The sequence below is a fragment of the Pempheris klunzingeri genome, chromosome 20, assembly GCF_042242105.1.
Source record: "Pempheris klunzingeri isolate RE-2024b chromosome 20, fPemKlu1.hap1, whole genome shotgun sequence".
Classification (NCBI taxonomy): domain Eukaryota; kingdom Metazoa; phylum Chordata; class Actinopteri; order Acropomatiformes; family Pempheridae; genus Pempheris; species Pempheris klunzingeri.
This window is the reverse complement of record NC_092031.1, coordinates 5867472-5885126: the sequence shown is the minus strand read 5'-3', so window position 1 is coordinate 5885126 and position 17655 is coordinate 5867472. Positions and strand designations below refer to the sequence as shown.

General features: G+C 41.3%; 1 protein-coding gene across 1 annotated transcript in view; it reads right to left on the bottom strand.

Annotated features, from left to right (window-relative positions):
* The window catches only part of kif19 (kinesin family member 19), a 33762-nt gene extending 16634 nt beyond the window's left edge, over nt 1-17128 (bottom strand). The window contains exons 1-2 of the mRNA XM_070852082.1: nt 17028-17128; nt 15244-15324 (exon numbers count right to left, since the gene is read on the bottom strand). Coding sequence (XP_070708183.1) covers nt 15244-15324; nt 17028-17066 — 120 coding nt within the window. The 5' untranslated portion in view covers nt 17067-17128. The remainder of the gene's footprint in view (nt 1-15243; nt 15325-17027) is intronic.
* Between the last annotated feature and the right edge of the window lie 527 nt (nt 17129-17655).

The following is a 17655-nucleotide window of genomic DNA, read 5'->3' as shown; positions in this document are numbered from 1 at the left end:
TGAGGAACAAAGAGTCTGGGGTGAAGTGCAGGTCAATTGTAGCTGATGTCTAAGCATACAGAGTAGGTGAAAGAACACTTGGAAACATGGCAGTCTCATGGAAACCTTTAAATCTCCCGCACATCCACTCTCTTCTCACACAGTTGCATGGAAACATGTACACATATAGCACCTGAGAAAGCAGCATTTCATGTCTGTGCAACAAGCAAGTCTGTGCAAGCAGGGTGGTGAGAGGCATGACTGACCACAGGAGCTGAGGCCAGCGCACTCCCACACAGTGTGCTTGGCTGTATGCATCACAGGAGGTACAGTCTGTTGTATTTCTTACACAATGGCAAAGTTTGATGGTAAAACAATGTCGAGACCAGAATTTTAACACCTTTAGAGTTCAGACAAATCATTTTATCAACCAGGGTCCAAAGGTTCTTAACAGAGATGCAACAACAACTCTTTTAATAATCAATTTAATAATCAATCGTTTCAGACATTATTAAAGCACAGATGCTAAAAAGAAGGTGGTTCAAGGTTCTCAAATGTGAGAATTTACTGCTTTTCTTTGTCTTGTGTTATAGTTAATTGATTGTGTTTGGATTTTGGACTGTTCAGACAAAATAAGACATCTTCATTGACTTCTAATTCTTTAATTTAATTGTTTGAGCAACAAAAATGGCAATTCACTGGTTCCAGCTCCTGAATTGTGAATATTTTCTGGTTTTCTTATGATACTTTATGATAGTAAATTAAATATCTTTGGGATGTGACATTTTTTACAATTTACTGACATTTTACAGACCAAAACTGTTCCAGAAAACAACCAGATCATGCTATTGCAAAGCCTGTCATATACTGCAACCAACAGAGGGTACATCAACACACATGCCAAGTCATTTCTATACCTGGATAAAGTCTATGACTTATTTCCACATGGATTGACCAAACATATCACACACCCAGCAGATTCAGATTCAAGCAGGATTTATAGAGCAGTCTGAATCATCAGAATCAGCCTTAGAAAAGCTGGTCATGTCATCTCTCTCATTTGCTGTACCTAAATCATGAACTCAACAAGCTTAAAACTGGGCTGTGAGTCAGTGGACAGCTGCACAGCAACCACTCTACAAACACAAGTGGCACAATGCAGCAAACACATAGAACCTGATAAGATTAATAGAAATGTCTGGCTGGATTTGGTGTTGCTGTTAATGAACAAAGTAGGGCCAAGCTGTAACTATGACAATGATAATTAATTGCTGGGACATTGGCTATGACTTTTATATGAAGACTCAGGCATAAGAGCATATTTATTAGCCATTTGTCTTTTTTCCTATGCTCCCAGGAAGACAGTTTTTTTTTTTTTTACCAATAATCATTTGACAGTTGAAACAACATCAGATCGAGGACAGAAACAGTGTAAGTAAAAGCCCTTAGTTTGACTTTCAAATGCCCATGATGGTGGATGATTATGTCTGACCTTTAGCCCCTATATCTGCACTTCTATCAGGTAAAAGTAACCAGCTTGCTAACCATGATCTTTCAAAGACCGGGAAAGGTCAGACTCTTAGTAGACAAAGGAATCTCTCAACTGTGGTCCAGTTCAATAACATATTATACGAAGAGCGATGTCAAGGTCAGATTTTCCACTGTGGTTTAAATTGAGGCTTGTTGCTCTTTCTACTGGGACCAATCACCCCTTTTTCATTCACCACTGACTTATTCATGGTCCCCGCTAAAGGAGATGTCAATGTGTGACACAAGCGGGCCAGAAGCCTAACGGACCCAAGAAGTGCATGGGGTGAAAAGGAAGGCAATTTCCTGGTCGACAGCCTCTGTAAATGTGGTGTCATTTTTAGCAGTTTTAATCATGTTGTCCTTTCACAATGGACACTGCACGCTACAGCCACTTCTCATTTGGATGCAGTGCCTGACTCAATTTAACTTGACCCCGGGGGCTGACAAAACAAATGGTTAGAGCGTGAATTTACACACTGTGGGTATGAAAAAAAGAGGCTCCTAAAATATTTATATCCTCACAAGGATCAGCCAAAGTCAAAACAACAGCTTGCTTATGCAACGACATGAAACCAATTAGCGTGATGGAGTTATCTAAATGCCACAAAAAGCAGCAGGGTGCGATGGAGCACCCTTGCCCACCGCCCTTCATGGCTGATGGGTTTTCTAATCAACAGGACCTGCTGTTCTGGTCGTTAATGCAGCAGGGTTGACTTGGTTGGCCATCTTACTGATTGTAGCACTGCTTGCTCCCACCACAGATCCATAATTCAAAGCCTGGATGTGGTACTGTTTCACAAGCCAGCCTGCCTGGTTTGGTTCTCCCTGACCCGCTCCACTATTGCATGCCAAGTGGCAATGCTGCCAAGACAGCCAACAAAAGTCAGCAGTCATGTAGAAATCAACCGCTTTTATAGGCACTGGTTTCATTACACCTAAATGATGGTTCCGATCACTAATAAAATGACAGAGGAGCAACTGGAAATCTCAATTGTACAAAAGGCCTGAAGTTCACCGACAACCTCTCATACTGTAATGACACAAAAAAAGTTTGATTAGAAGCTAAATTAAGTGTTTTCCTGTCGTTAACCATGAAAGCATTCACTCTCTATAATCATCACAAACTAGGGCTGCAACGATTAATCTATTAGTAGTCAGCTATTAAATTAATAAAATATTTTGGTAATCGATTAATTGGTGTGGGTAATTTTTTTTAAAGAAAAAAAATCAAAATGCTCTGATTCCAGTTTATAATGTGAGTACTTTTGGTTTCTTTACTCCTCTGTGACAGTATATTGAATATCTATGGATTATGGATTATGGACAAACCAAGACATTTGAGGACGTCATCTTGGGCTTTGGGAAAAACTGATCGACATGTTTGGATTTTTTTTTTTTTTGAGATTTTAAATCTAATCCTTTAATCGAGAAAATCATCAACAGATTATTGACACTAAAAATAATCCATCACAAACAGGTTTCCATTGCCAGCATAAAGATAAATGGAACAGCTATGAATAAAACCTCATTACGTTAAGAAAACCTAATAAGAGAGGAGAAAGGAGATTCTGAAAGATCAGACAACAAGAAGAGACAGCAGATGAAGAGGGCAATGTCCTTTTTAGACAAAAATATACAGACAGGGTCTGAATTAGAGCGATAGGACCATAGCACGTCAAACCACCATATACACACTGCTGTCACATTTTATTGTTTACATTTGTGTCCTGTCTTTGTTGCTCTGGTGTCAAAGGTCATGAGGATACATCCTTTTTTATAAAGCTCATAGGTCTGCCCGTGCATGCATTTTAGAGATTAAGAAAGGAGCTTTTATCTGAGGGTGATGCATTAGTGTGTCGTATAAATGAATGTCCATTCATGTCTATCTGTGCATCTCGTTTTTCCCCAGAGACACCATTCTCATTTAACCCTCAAATCCATGTGACATTGCTGTTACCATGGAAGCCTGTTTTCAATTCAGTTCCAACTGCTTTGTGAATTTATGTGCAACAGGAGATCATCATCAAGGCTCCCGTGAGGCTGTATTACTTTAATACTAGAAAATATGGATCTACATCTGCATGAAAATGCATCTGATTAGCGACAGCAGAGTGGGATGTATATGCCGTATGTCAGTATTATCAGTCCTTTAGAAGATTCTTGGGAAACTGGCTGAACTTTCCACCAGAGTTCACTGACAGCCGTTTTTAGAAATACAAGTGATCTGTCTGTTCTTTGGACTAATTTTGACTGATCATCAGATCAAAGGTTTAATTTGTCCATTACTTTGATTTATCATTAAAGACCTGTAAAACTACTGACATTACTATCAGTCCCATGTGTAACAAAGATGAACGGCAAATAACCATATTAATGTTAGCATGTATTATTGAATATTCTTGAAACAATGCGTTAGAACAAGCATGTACAAAAATAATGATTAAAAAGCAAATAATACGTCTTATGAATGACAAAATCTCAAAAGTTAGCAATCGAAGCTCAACTGTAGACAAAACTGCCTACCAAATTATTTGCAATGAGCCATCAATATGCTTATAGCACATAGCCGAAAACCACTACATGTAATATAATGTAATGATCAGTCTCACAGCATCCATCAAAATATGTCATAAGTTCGTGTGTGTACATGTGTGTGTGGACAGCTGCGCTCATTCTGCATGCTTTCCACCATTTCCCTTCCCTTATCTTGAGGTTGCATAATGACATAACCACCGAGTCTTTTAACAATGACATCTGTGTGCTGCATCAAAAATACAGCACACAACAAAGGATCAAGATCACAAAAAGTCAGTCAGGTCTAAGCGGTGACCTTAACGGGGCAACCTTTCAAGCTGTTCTTTCAGAAACGCAACTGAAGCTTTGGAAAATCCAACGGGCACAATTGCGGTTGGTTATCTGATAGAAAACCTCAGAGCTGCCCTCTCTGTACCCTAACAATGCTACTGTATATCCCGTTTCAGGGGCTCTCGGTGATTGGAGGTGTACCTGATACACGGTGCTTGATAGCAAGGTCTGCTCTTCATTTGAAGTTACGTAAGACGTCTGGCTGTGGCAAACGAATGCCCTGTACAGTCAGACAAGCGTCGCTGTAATTCCGACTGAGGCGCTCACATGTGCACCTGCAGGCACAGGGTTGTGGCGGGCGCTGGTCCTTGCAATAGGATTACCAGCCTCTTACGCACCGCCACAAGAGATCTTGCAGGGTCAAGAATTGCATAAGAGAAATCACATTGCTTTCTTTTTTCTGCAAGTTGCCTATTTTTTCTCTTAGACACATTAGCCTCACCATTTTGGTTCTGAGGGCTTGTAATACAGATGTGTTATTGGGTATCACAGGCACAGATGGTTACAAAGGATATGAGGAACAATACAGCAATTTGTCTTTCATGAAAGCATTTCATTGAACCCACAGACCTCAATTAGGTGTGAAGATGTAGAGGGTGCAGGGTGCTCTATTATTGCCATTATTGTCACCCTCAATATAAAATAATAAAAGATATATATAGCCATATGCCAGATGTTCTTATATCAAATGAGTGCAAAATAGAACATTTATAACTCAAATTTCATAACTCACAACTTCATAGCAGAACTGTTGCTGTATTTCTATAGAATCAGATTTGTTTCAAAAGTTTCAAGCAAAACTTATTAAAAGTCAATCAAAATAAATGGATTTGAGAGAGAAAAAAATGAACTCAAGCAAAAAATTATAACCTTCAAAATACAAAATGTCTCTTGAAAACAAATAACTTTTGACACAAACCTATCGTGTGGGCGGGCTCTTTCAAGGGCGCGTTCCTATTGACTGTTGAGTTTTTGAGCGACACGGCTGTGACCCGGAGGTTGTTCCCCTGTTTGCTTGAATTGACTCCTGGGGATCTATAAAGTTTTTTGAACTTTTTCTAATCACCAAGCGGGAGAAAGAATCTTTCATTCGCCATGCAAGGCATGCATGAAGAGGAAGTATAGGGGGGCATACAAGCAACTGCTTCAAGATTAAAGTAAGTACTAATCACTGTATGTAGTTTTTTAAAAAACTTTATAGATCCCCAGGAGTCAATTCAAGCAAACAGGGGAACAACCTCCGGGTCACAGCCGTGTCGCTCAAAAACTCAACAGCCAATAGGAACGCGCCCTTGAAAGAACCCGCCCACGCGACAGGTTTGTGTCAAAACTCAAAAAAAGAATCTGGCAGCGCAAACGAAAAAGCCAGAAGCGTAACCAAAAGAGAGAGAGGGCGAGAGCAATTTTAGAGAGTTATTTGTTTTCAAGAGACAAGAGTTATAATTTTTTGCTTGAGTTCATTTTTTTCTCTCTCAAATCCATTTATTTTGACTGACTTTCAATAAGTTTTGCTTGAAACAAATCTGATTCCATATATTTCATAGCACAACCTCTTTAATGGAGGTAATTAGGTGGTTTACAGCAAAGCTTTAACTTATCCTCTCGGTGCCATCACAAATAACAAACATCCAAAGGTATGCCAACTGGCAGGAAAACTCAGTGGTTGGATGCCAGAGACTGGCACTGGCTGCTGGCTGCTGAAGGTCGGAGGTAGACTTGAGGCCGGAGGTCGACCAAAACATACAAACTAGGATAATCGCCAATTACCCAGACGCTAGAATCACGTTACAGCCCTGTGGCCTTTATGGGTCGACATCTAGTCATAGGTTGAGTGCCAGAGGAACAACTTAAGAGTAAAGAGGAAGCTGTCCAACTGTGCTTTTGGCATAAAAAGAATGAGGTCAAAGACGAAAACACAGGATTAAAACCAAGTCAAGTGGAAACCTAAAGAGAAGAAAACTCAAGCTCACTCAAACTCAGCGTCTAAGTGTCCGTGTTCAAAATATTTCTATCTGCCCGCTGCAAAGAAAAGGAAAGGAAAGGAAAATTATTCATCTTCTTCTAGTCACTCAAAGTGTGAAGTGTCACTATGAAGTGAAAACAATAACTGATAAACACCCTGTGATGCTGGAGACAACAGCAAGTATGAAGGCTCAGCAGTGTGGACCAAGACAACAGCTGCCTCCAAAGTCCTAGTTTGAACACTGTTGCTAGGAGAATGAAAATGGTGAGAGATTTTTTTTAATTTTGCATTTCAACAAAAAAGACCCCTAAATTAGACCTTTTAACTTGAAGCTACAGTATCAAAACAATGACTGCGTCTAGCTTCGTCTTACTTGACTTCCCTGATGAGTACGACAGCAAACAACCGCACACAAGGCTGATGAAGAATAATCTCAATTCAGGAGTTCAGGACTAAAGGGCCAGCTAGATTTTCACAGCTGCATATGTGCTGGCTTGTTTTCGACCAAAGAATTCAGGAAAAGATTAAACCATTTAAACTCCTATTTAACTCCACCAATAAAAATGTATATCAGAAATTTGGTAGAGATTAATTTGTATATCAGATCAACATTTCTGTAACAGAGAACAAGTTCTCGTACTTTTAGAAAAGTATCAACTCAGCATCTAATGTTTTGTTGTTCATTTTCCATTGTAATGTTCATACATCAACATCACTGCTATGATTTACTGTATTATATTTACGCAGCTCTCCTCTGTAAAGTATAATAGATTATAGGCAGAAAAAAGGAGACAGCAGCAAGGTGAGTAAGGATCCATTTAGTACAGTGTCAAGTTAACTTCACGCACATGGTCACACGTGATGAAATAAATAATAGAAAAATGGTGATCAACAGCGTGTTATTTTCAGCCATTTTAGTCCATTTTGCTTTCAATAGACATGACAGAGTGGGAGATGTCATCTGTGTGAAACACAAAAGAAGCCATTAGAGTTTCTAAGTAGCCTCTCCGATGGGTTTCAAAATACAACGCACTCTTTTTTGAAGAAGAAGAAGAAGAAGAAAGATCTTACGCAGAGTAAAGAGAAAAAAGACCGAAAAATAGCCATGAATGCTAGCAGCCCCACACGCAGACTGTCAAGTTCAGAAAAAATACAGAAAACAAAATTGTGGATGAAAAGTAGGCACACAAAGCCGCTCAGTTTTCCTCTGCCACAGTATTGTTACACATTCATTGAGCTATGCTGTGGACTACAACTTGAGCCCCATATTTTTTAGGCAGTATTTGTTTACATTTTGGCTCATTGATACGATTAAAAGTACCCCAAATTAGCCATTAGCAGGTCCTGTTTTCAATGTACCCACAAATGTAGAGACAAGTGGATTCATTTGATACTGAAATAAACTTCATGACTCTCTGGCAGGTTTTTTTAACCATGATTTCTAAGTGGGTTTATGGACATTTATTTGTAATGGAAATCAGACAAAATGACAACCTCTGGAAACTCTCACGGATTCTAAAAGTATAACTACACTTATGACTCTGTCTGACTGTTGAAGAGCAGACCAGATGAGTCGGCCAAACCACGGCAACTAAATTTGCCGTTGTTTTAAGGACAGCAGCAGGCACCTGTCATGGGCACACCTCGAGTGTTATCTTTGCCTCGTCTCCCACTCTTTTTAACTCCCCCTGTTTTTTTTGTCATATATAATATTTCTGGATGCAAAACAAAGATTGTTGATGAGATTGTTGTTCCAAAAATGACTCATACCAGATTTCCAAAAATGACTCAGCTTTTCGTGATCTGCCACCGTTGTGGATAAGGCAGGGTTAGGTAACACTACTCCCTACATAGGTACCATGCGTAAACATTTCCATCGTCTCCAGCTTTTGAGGGAAAGGCAGTCTCACGGATGACACTTACCAGACAAACAACATGGAGTATCACACGGCAAACGCCCTTGGAGACTCATTCCCTCTTGTTCAACTAAAACCCAAGACATATGGGAGATGTTTTCTTTGTAAACGCTATCTGCAAATCTGCTGTCCTCAGTGCCTGATTTTCCTTCAACCTCTTTTTGTCAGCCTATTGCTTCTCCTACTCACCTCATCTTGTTTCACATTTTGTGTTCTCATTAAAATGTTATTTCTTTAGCTCTCATTCAGTTAGATTTGTTAGTGTCTTCAGGAGATTTTGAGAGGATGCCTTGCTGTTGAGAATCAACGTGTGACCTATTAGCTATTTTACAATGGACCAATCCCTCCAGTCATCCTGGCCAGGAGCCCAATAAAGACGGCACAATGATGGCCCTGCGGCTGGCCTGCACTTCCTGCTTGTGTAAGAGGTATTAGGTGGCCGCGGAGCAAGAAGGGGAACATCGTACTCCTGATTCTGTTACACAGAACACAGCACACACATACACAGACAACTGCACATACACATCATCAAATAAAAAGCTCTTACCAAAACTTTTCTCCTAAATTGAAAAAGATGTTATGCTTGTATAACCTGTGATATAATGAGTTGATGAAGTTTCAGTAAAATCCCTTTGGGTAGTTTCTTCCTTGCCATCACCTCTCTGTGGACTGAAGAATGACTCAGAGGACACCTGAGGACATATAACAGCTGGATTGTATAATGCTGTTTTTTTTAATTCAAATAATCATGAACCCATTGCGATGCCCGAGTATCTCCTGGTCCTTACTGCAAAGGCCTTGCTCTACCCTTTGAGGCTTAAGTCAGGGGCAATAAGTGTGCTTTCTTGAGTACTACAAGCTGTTCAGAAGAACAAAGAGCAGGGCCACTCTAGCATCTAGTCTCCTTCAGAGGCCCCTTGTAGTGAGCTGCCACGCCCTGCCCTCTCATCACAATTAGGAGTGGGAGAGCAGGGAAGGCATTGAAAGGGATCGCATGCAACTGACACAGACATGCACTGACCCAAACACAACAGTCCTCTAGACTCAAGGGAAGGGCAGGGATGAGGGGAATCAGAGAGAGTGTCGCTGGGAAGCTGAGAAGGACAAGTGTTGTCAGGCAAAAGGAGGAAAGCGAAGATTATCCACTTTCTGAGGTCAGACAGTCTATTTGTGTTGACATATTAACCCAGCTTTGCAAAAAGGTAGAACCACCTTCAGTGTGTGACCTAAAATAAACTCCTCTGTGCTTCTAGCTCATTTACACTCATTATATATCTCTGCTGTGACACTGTTGCCATTTCAGGTTCGGGTCTCTTACCTGGCTGTGTGTGTGTGTGTGTGTGTGTGTGTGTGTGTGTGTGTGTGGAGGTTAAAACTTCACAGCTAAAAAGGACATGGTTATTTGTAGATCCTGTCCCTCTCTTGTCCAGAGAGTGAGGCTATTCAAACACTCTGCCTCGTAAAAAAGACTCTGCATGGACAAAGTGTGCCCTTTATCATGTTTTCCCCCAGCTTTTTAGCTGGTCTATTATGGTGACGGGTGATGGTGTTGGAGAGAACGTTTCCATCAGCCAAGGGTGGGGGAGCATTGAGACAACAGTTTAGTCAGCGAATTCTTACACAAATTGTGAGATTTTTTAAGGTATGTAACTCACTCCCAGGCCAGCTCCCATTTGTGAACATCACAAATTACATTTTGTTGGGAGTACAACCCGTCTCATTCACAGTAGTTTTTCTAGGAGGAGCTGTGTTTTTAGCTGAATCAGGCTAACTACATTGCAGCCTCTAAGGCGAACACTATTTGAATCTCCTTTCACTGACCGACCTGTTCTAAGGTGGCGGAAACTCTACACTGAGCACTTGAGGTGAGGTGCTTTGTACTCCACCAAGGCAGAAAATGTGCCAATTCATGGTATATTGTGATCAAGTAGACTTGTTCTTGGACCAGGCTGAATGCTGCTTATTGTTTTAAAGGACTTGACCTTTACAAAGGAACTGGGAGGCAAAACGGTACATTTCTGTTTGTTCGCTGGCTGACACAGTCTCCCTCAGGGATCAGAACAAACCACCGCGCTCAGAGGTTTTTTCAAGTAAACACATGAATAAATACAGTCTTTTTTTAAGTCTTTGCTCCTCTTGCTGATATGAAGAAGGGCTTTTAAGTCCTCCATTATCTGCATACAACAGAATCCTCCCTCTGAAAAGATGATCCTAAAATGCCACCATGAACACCTCGTGTGATATATTTATTGCTCCTACACTTACAGTCCACCCTAAATGTCATAGGCAAGTCTGCCAAAAATTGAGACGAACAAATGTTCCATCAAAGAACGTTTGCTGACATGAAAAAAAAAAAAAAAACAGCCAAAAAGGGGCCCCCTTTCCAGGCTTTTTTCCTGATTCTCCCATATGGAAGACTGTACTACTGAGGAGCAGGAATACAAAAACAAAAACAAACAATGGCCCTGACCTTGTCTAGGTGTCTCCATGGAGACAAAGCCTCACCATAAAGCATTCCCCACTGTGTGCTGACAGGCAAGCCCTGCCGAAGACATGCTTGTCAAGCCTAAGGGCTAAGTAAGACAAATCCCACAGGGTGTAAACACACATTTCTGCTAACTGGCTAATATTCACGTCTACATGCACACAGACTAGATGCAAACCTGAAAGAATGAACCTGGAATGTATGTATTTTAGATGTGTTAAAGCTAAAAGGACATTAATGAATTAATTAATTAATTGCGTGTACTCTGTAGAGTATAGCTAACCTGGATCTATTATCCTACCTAATGTATGCTCTAAATTGATACCACGTGTATGCGTAGCCTCCAAGGCCAGTCTTTTGTAAGTAGAGTGAAATCGGTAGTGAGATAAAATGGTCTCAGGTGTCTCATTCACGAGGTTCAGCGACCATCTTTATCCCTTGGGGGATAAACACAGCTTTCCTGATAGCCTCTTAAGGAGGAGTGACATCACCTCTAGGCCTTTTACTGTACTACTAAAGCTACTCTTGGTTTGGGCTCAGGTCAGCTGAGGACGTAAATACAAACAACTAACATTTCTTCTTAGTTTTAACTGACAGACCCCATGTGACACTGTACTAATTCTCTGAACATTATACAATTCAAGTATGACTTTTTTGATTTCAAAACAGTATCTGTGTGTCATCTTTTGTGTCGTAACATTTTAAGGTGTCTTTTCACTGTCCATAGTTTCCCAGGCAACGCCAGTTGGGCCGGTTTTGTAATTTCCCTAAACATTATGAAGCCGGCCAGAACATGTTGTCTGCTGCCCAAATGAAGGTCTTGTTGACTCACTGCCACAACTGTCCTTCTTTTGAAATAGAGCTTAACGACTAATAGGAATATTATTGAAATTGCAGTATGGCCAAGTGCAATATCCAAATCGCAGGAACAGTAATTTTTTTGCAAAAGGTAAATGTTACACAACATACCATTATCAAGGTAATATTGTGCTACAAAGATGTCCTGGCCTACAAATGATATTCTCTAGATGAAAGGGAACATGCTTGTTTGGCACCATCTCCAGTAAAAAAACAAAATCATCTTCTTTTTTTAGATTTTTTTTCGCTGAAAATGAAATTTAAAAATGACCATCCATCCATCCATTGTCTATATCACTTATCCTTAAGGGTCGTGGGGGGGCTGGAGCCAATCCCAGCTGACTGTGGGGCGAGAGGGGGGGCACCCTGGATATCATCATTGATATCGTAATCACTACATCTGTCACCATAATCATAATGTGTTTTTATCGTTCAGCCCCATTTTGAAATTAAGTTTACTCTGACATCGGTTTCCAAGATAAACTCCACTAGAATCATGCTTTGCAAATATTTTGAAATTGCAAAGCCTACCTGTATCTTGTTTACAAGTCGGGATAAAAGCCAAGCCACTTTTCTGTTCTGGTAAAACCTTTTAATATTATGACCTTGACTGAGAAAAATATTTCAACCTGAGCCATTTAATATCTCATTCATAAATCCACCTCACTCCACCCTTGATCTGTGTACTGCTCACTCAAGGACAGGGAAAGCCCATCGAGCGTAACAGGCAACAGGTGGTCCATGACAGGCAGCGAGTGGATGCCCTGAGGCTGTCAGTGGGGGAAGAGAAAAGCTTGAGAGAGAGAGAAAGAGAGCAGGTGGCAGGGGGCTTAACCTGAGCTAAAGCCCATCCAATGAGCTCATCTCCGTGGGCTTAGTCAGCTTCCAGTTGTCTGCTTTCTGTCAGGAGAGCCAGATCTGGGTACTCCCACCTAGTCAGCCAAGTCAGCCACTAGCACCCTGCTAATCTGTCTGAGCACTACCACTTGGCCATATGGACATCTCCAGGCAAAGCAGTCAGAACACGGTCTCATGTGTTTGTGGAGGGGCAGCGTGTAGAAGGGATCGCAGTTGTTATTTGTGTGTGACTTATTTGATGTCAAGGGTAGGAGGGACAGTCACAGGTAAACACACTCAGCCACCCCCAGCTCTATAATCTCACAACATCCCAGTGTTGTTGTGGCCTACCTCACTACATCCCCTCCATTCATGTCAGGGCAGCCCTTGTACACTAAGTCCTTCACAAGACATGGGTAAACAGCAGATTCCCACAATCCCACTATCTGAATAACAAGCGTGGATTGTAAACCCTGCTAATCCTTCGCCGTGAACGTACCTGAGCGAACCTGATGTAACCCCACAGAGACAATACAGCATATCTGTCAGTTTGTATTCCTCCACACAGACATAATACAGTCTGAACTGTGTTTTTCAGGAATTAAATCATCATACTGCAGGTAAAGTTGAAAAGGGGGACACACAATAACATGCTGAGGTTCGGTAGAGCTCAAAGCTTTGTTATGGTGGCTGTGTCAGCATCATATCTACGTGCCTACTGCTACGCTGTAATCCCCTGTGCCCAAGCCTAGTTTAATGATGTCATGGCAGACAAAAGTGCTGATGATGTTCCTAAGACTTCTGAGAAAACAGACGATCAAGTCAGGTGTTAGTGCTGTGGATTATCTGTTTCTAGAAGTGCTCTCTAGTAAAAATCCTTCAGCAGTATGAACAAACACTACTACTTACATCCTTGAATGAATATAATTTTTCCCTCCAGCACTGGTGACTGTTACACCAAGACACGTCTGAGTCACTATGTCAGCTGTTGCTATGTTGTTACGGTCTGGCTTGGTCTTAATTAATCAAGAAAAGCTGCCCACCACCATTATGCCCTCAGCAAGTTCCCAGTCAGGATGCTCATTATCATTTGCACTACCTTCATCATCATCACACACTCACCGGTGGTACTGTTAAATGGTCTCCACAAGGGACAGGTTGAAAAGTGACGACTGCTGGTAAACATGGCCCTCATGGAGCTTGTTCATACTGTATGTCCTTCTTATATGAGAGGTTGCATGGTAACAACATCATTACATGCTGCGCACAGTGGTCGTGCTCTAAAGGCAGGATGCCCTGAAGGGAAAACACCACTGTGTGTGATAGCAGTCTTTCATTTTTGTTATTGCAAGGACACATAAATCCAAAATCTATGTAATGTAATTTATGCTATATGTGTGCGACTGGCTCTCTGCGGTTATGCATATCTGTGGCCATCATTCCTGTCATGGTTTACTCTAATGGAAAATACAATTAGCATAATGGCTCCATTTGAAGCAGTTTACTTGGCAAGAAAATCAGACAGCCATCTCATAGTGCACAGGGGAGAAAGATACAAGTAAATAAAGTGAACAGAGCTTGGCATAATATTAACATTATCTATTTTCAACTGTTAACATATTAAATTCCTGAAATATACAGTATGTCCAAATGTGTGTGTATCATAAAAATCACAACTGCAACTTTGTTAGATTATTTTGACTATCAGTTAATCTGCTGATTAATATGTAGATCATAGCAAATATGAGCAAAAAGCAAAAAACCTAGTACCACTACCCATCACTAATAAAACACTGGAACCAGTGAATTTTTGCAATTTCTTGAATAAAATATTACTTAACATAGCAGTTAAAGCAGTTAAAGGTAGCGACAGCAATGTCTTCCTCTTCTATAATGTGTCTTTGGTTGGTGCACATGGCAGCATTCATGACTTGAAAGAATGTCAACAATTTTCAATACTGATCTACAAGAATTTTTCAGAAATATCGGATCTGAAATATGTTCCCAGATTAAACTTTGCTCTGAGAAATGTCAACAAATCCTATAGCTTGATAGTATGAGTGAAACGGCTGGTGTGCTTAAAGAGGGGTTAACCAGGCCTCTGTAGTCTGCTCCTCATCTTCGCTTGAGGCTACATTAGTCGCGGGCAATGTAGGCGACAGGTTTTGACAAGGAAGAAGCAAGCATGGAATAAAAGGACGATATCTGGTTCTGCTGCACCAGGTTTGTTCTGACGATGTTATAGGACTGCTCCATCAGTGGAATACTCTTCAAAACAATTAACTGAGTGAAAATTACAACATAATTGTAAAATCAATCCATAACAGAAATAATTACCACCTGCTGCCCTAGCAGTAACGCTTTATCATTCAAGTCAGACAGTCACATTAAGAGACTGAACCACCATCAGCACGACTGTTTTATATTAGAAATGTTACATAGCGCTGCAGTTTTTGATGTCCGGTTAAACCCCAGGCGTTCGCTATGGCAAAGCTTTTTATTTCTATCAGTCGTTAGAAAGGTCACTCTCTTTGCCACAGGTCTGAGTCATCCCGCATTCATTTACAGACGCTGCTGGCTTTACTGAGGTCCCAGCAGATACCTTATCTGTGCAGCCTCATGACAGGCAGGAAGAGGGTTCTGAAACAGAGACAACAGCCCTCTCCCACACAAGCACACACACTGACCCCATCACTCACTCACGTGCATGCATACTGTATGTGCACAGAGGTAAACAGGTTACTCACACACACACACACACACACACACACACACACACACAGCCGTAGAACAATGGACGGCCATCTCACCTGGTCATCCAGTCTATGGGCCATGATGGTAGCCGCCTCCTCCTGCTCGGCCTCGCTGAGGGGTCGGATCCTCAAGGCAACCTGTTGCACAAAGAGTGAATTTAATCGTCCTTGAATTTAATCGACACAGAGATTTTCAATTTACTGAAATTATAGGTTGGAAAATAAATTAAACTTGGTCTTGACGAATAAGTACGACAATGACAGCACAAGAGCGCTCTAGTCTTTACAAATTCATGGAGGCGCAATGTCTGTGAGATTTTTCCCTCATTCAGATAATAAAGAGCACTCACTCAACCAAACCTTGAGTGAATTTTGCATATTTTTCATGTTTTCCATTCTAATTTCTATCCCCTGAGCCCAAACATATGCAGGTGAGGTAAATTGGAAACTTAAAATAATCTATAAATGTAAATATAAGTAGAAATGTGTTTGACTGGCAGACCAACTGGAATGCTGGTTATATAAAAACAAGTATGGAAACAGATGCATGAATGGACTGACTAACTAAACTAATTTCACGTCCAACTCTTAATCACTTAATCACAGCCTGTCAATTTCCTCTGCTTAAGTGAAAAAAATAATAATCAAAAATTACAATCATGACGTTTTCCCACAATCAGCAGCACTCGGAACAGTTTGACGTTAAATTAGTCTTCCCCCGATGAAGAATGAACATTGCATTATTACACTAAAACACTCGTACACAGTTGATATACTTTTCTCTCGCTTCATGATTTCTTTCCATGAAAACATTCAGAGATCAGAGAGAAAGTTCAGCTTTTCATGGGCATAAAATAGGACGAAAACAAATAATTAAAATCTATATTAGTCAGAGCAACTGTGATGCACCGTTGCAGCATGTTTAATCATCTGTCTGGGTCTTAATAGGGTGTAAGAATAATAATGATGATGATGAATATAATTGCAACAGTAATACTGCTCCACCTTAGCTCCACTAAAGCATAAAGGGGGAATAATAAGGTTCTCTCCCTGTCAGCACCCTGTAGAAAGTGTATTAGTACATGCTGGACAGGACAGAGGCCAGGCAGCTGAAACAGCAGCTTCAATTATTCAGATATGGGCTGCAGAACACAGTGCAGATAGTGTGGGGCTAAACAGGACGCATGCTGTGAGGAATTATAAAAAGACACACAATCATTTAAATACGAATAGAAAAAACACATCATGTTACATTAGGTAATCTTGTGCAATGTAATGAGACACACTGCAGCTTTTCTGCTATAAATTCTACTTTTTTTGATGCCTGTAATGTTTTTTTTTTTTTTTTAAACAATGTTAATGAAATTATATGTTAACACTGAGGTCATAGTGGGTGATGGTGCTGCACTGGACTGAATTATAGGCAGAGGTGTGTGTAATATTCTACCTTACTCATGTATGTGAATGGGAAAGACACCTGTCAATATAATATATAGTCCAGTGCAACACTACATCCACCTGTGACTATAATAATAAGCACATAAGTGAATTCACACGGGTCTGTCAACAAAACTGATTATGATAAGAACCATAGATGTTGACTACAGGTAGGCAGTTGTATTGGATTGCATTAGTCCACCTGATAAAGTGGCCACTGTGCGACAAAAAGCAGAAGATTTCTGGGTTTGTTTCTTTTTCTGTGGTCATAGTTTCTTCACTAACAGCAGCTTGTTCGAGTCAACTCATCCAACCGAAATGATCAAAATTACAAACAAATCAAGCTTCACAAAGTCCAGGAACCAGAAGCAACGTTAAGAGCACAGTCTGAGGTTTGAACTCACGGTTAGTTGGTGGTCCTTGGACTCCCCTGTGTCCTTCATGGTCACTTTGGGTCCGACTGAAGGATACTGAGCGTCAGCAGCAGACGGGACACTGCACCATCCTCCTCCCTGTCATGCCACTTCTTCTACTCCACCATCTGCAGCCGCTCCGCTCACACACTCCTCAACTAGTGCGCTCTCCGAAGCTGCTGTAATGGTCTCCTCGGAGTAACAACAGCAGCAGCAGCCACCGAGCCAAACAGCTCCCTGTTTTCCCCCCGCACACACACACTTACCGACCTCTGCCTCCACCAGCAGCCCGGCTGGTCTCTTTCTCTCTCTGCGTGTCTGAAAGTGCGTCGACGCTCAGGTGTGTTTCCACTCGGCAGGTTAGAAACGCGAACACGGCAGTAATGACTGAGCGGGCAGGTGTGTGACACCACCAGCAGCGGCCCACCTGCTCCACCTGCTCCACCACACTCACTACACTCACTTCCCCGTTTGTCCTCGCTGCTCCCCGCTGCCCGGCTGCGCGTGACCAAGTGCGCGTGCGTGCGTGCTTGCGTGCGTGTTGTCCCTGGTGATCCGCGTGCACCGCTGTTGTGACCAAACTGGCCACAATAACAACTAAGCCAAGCAGCTCCTGATC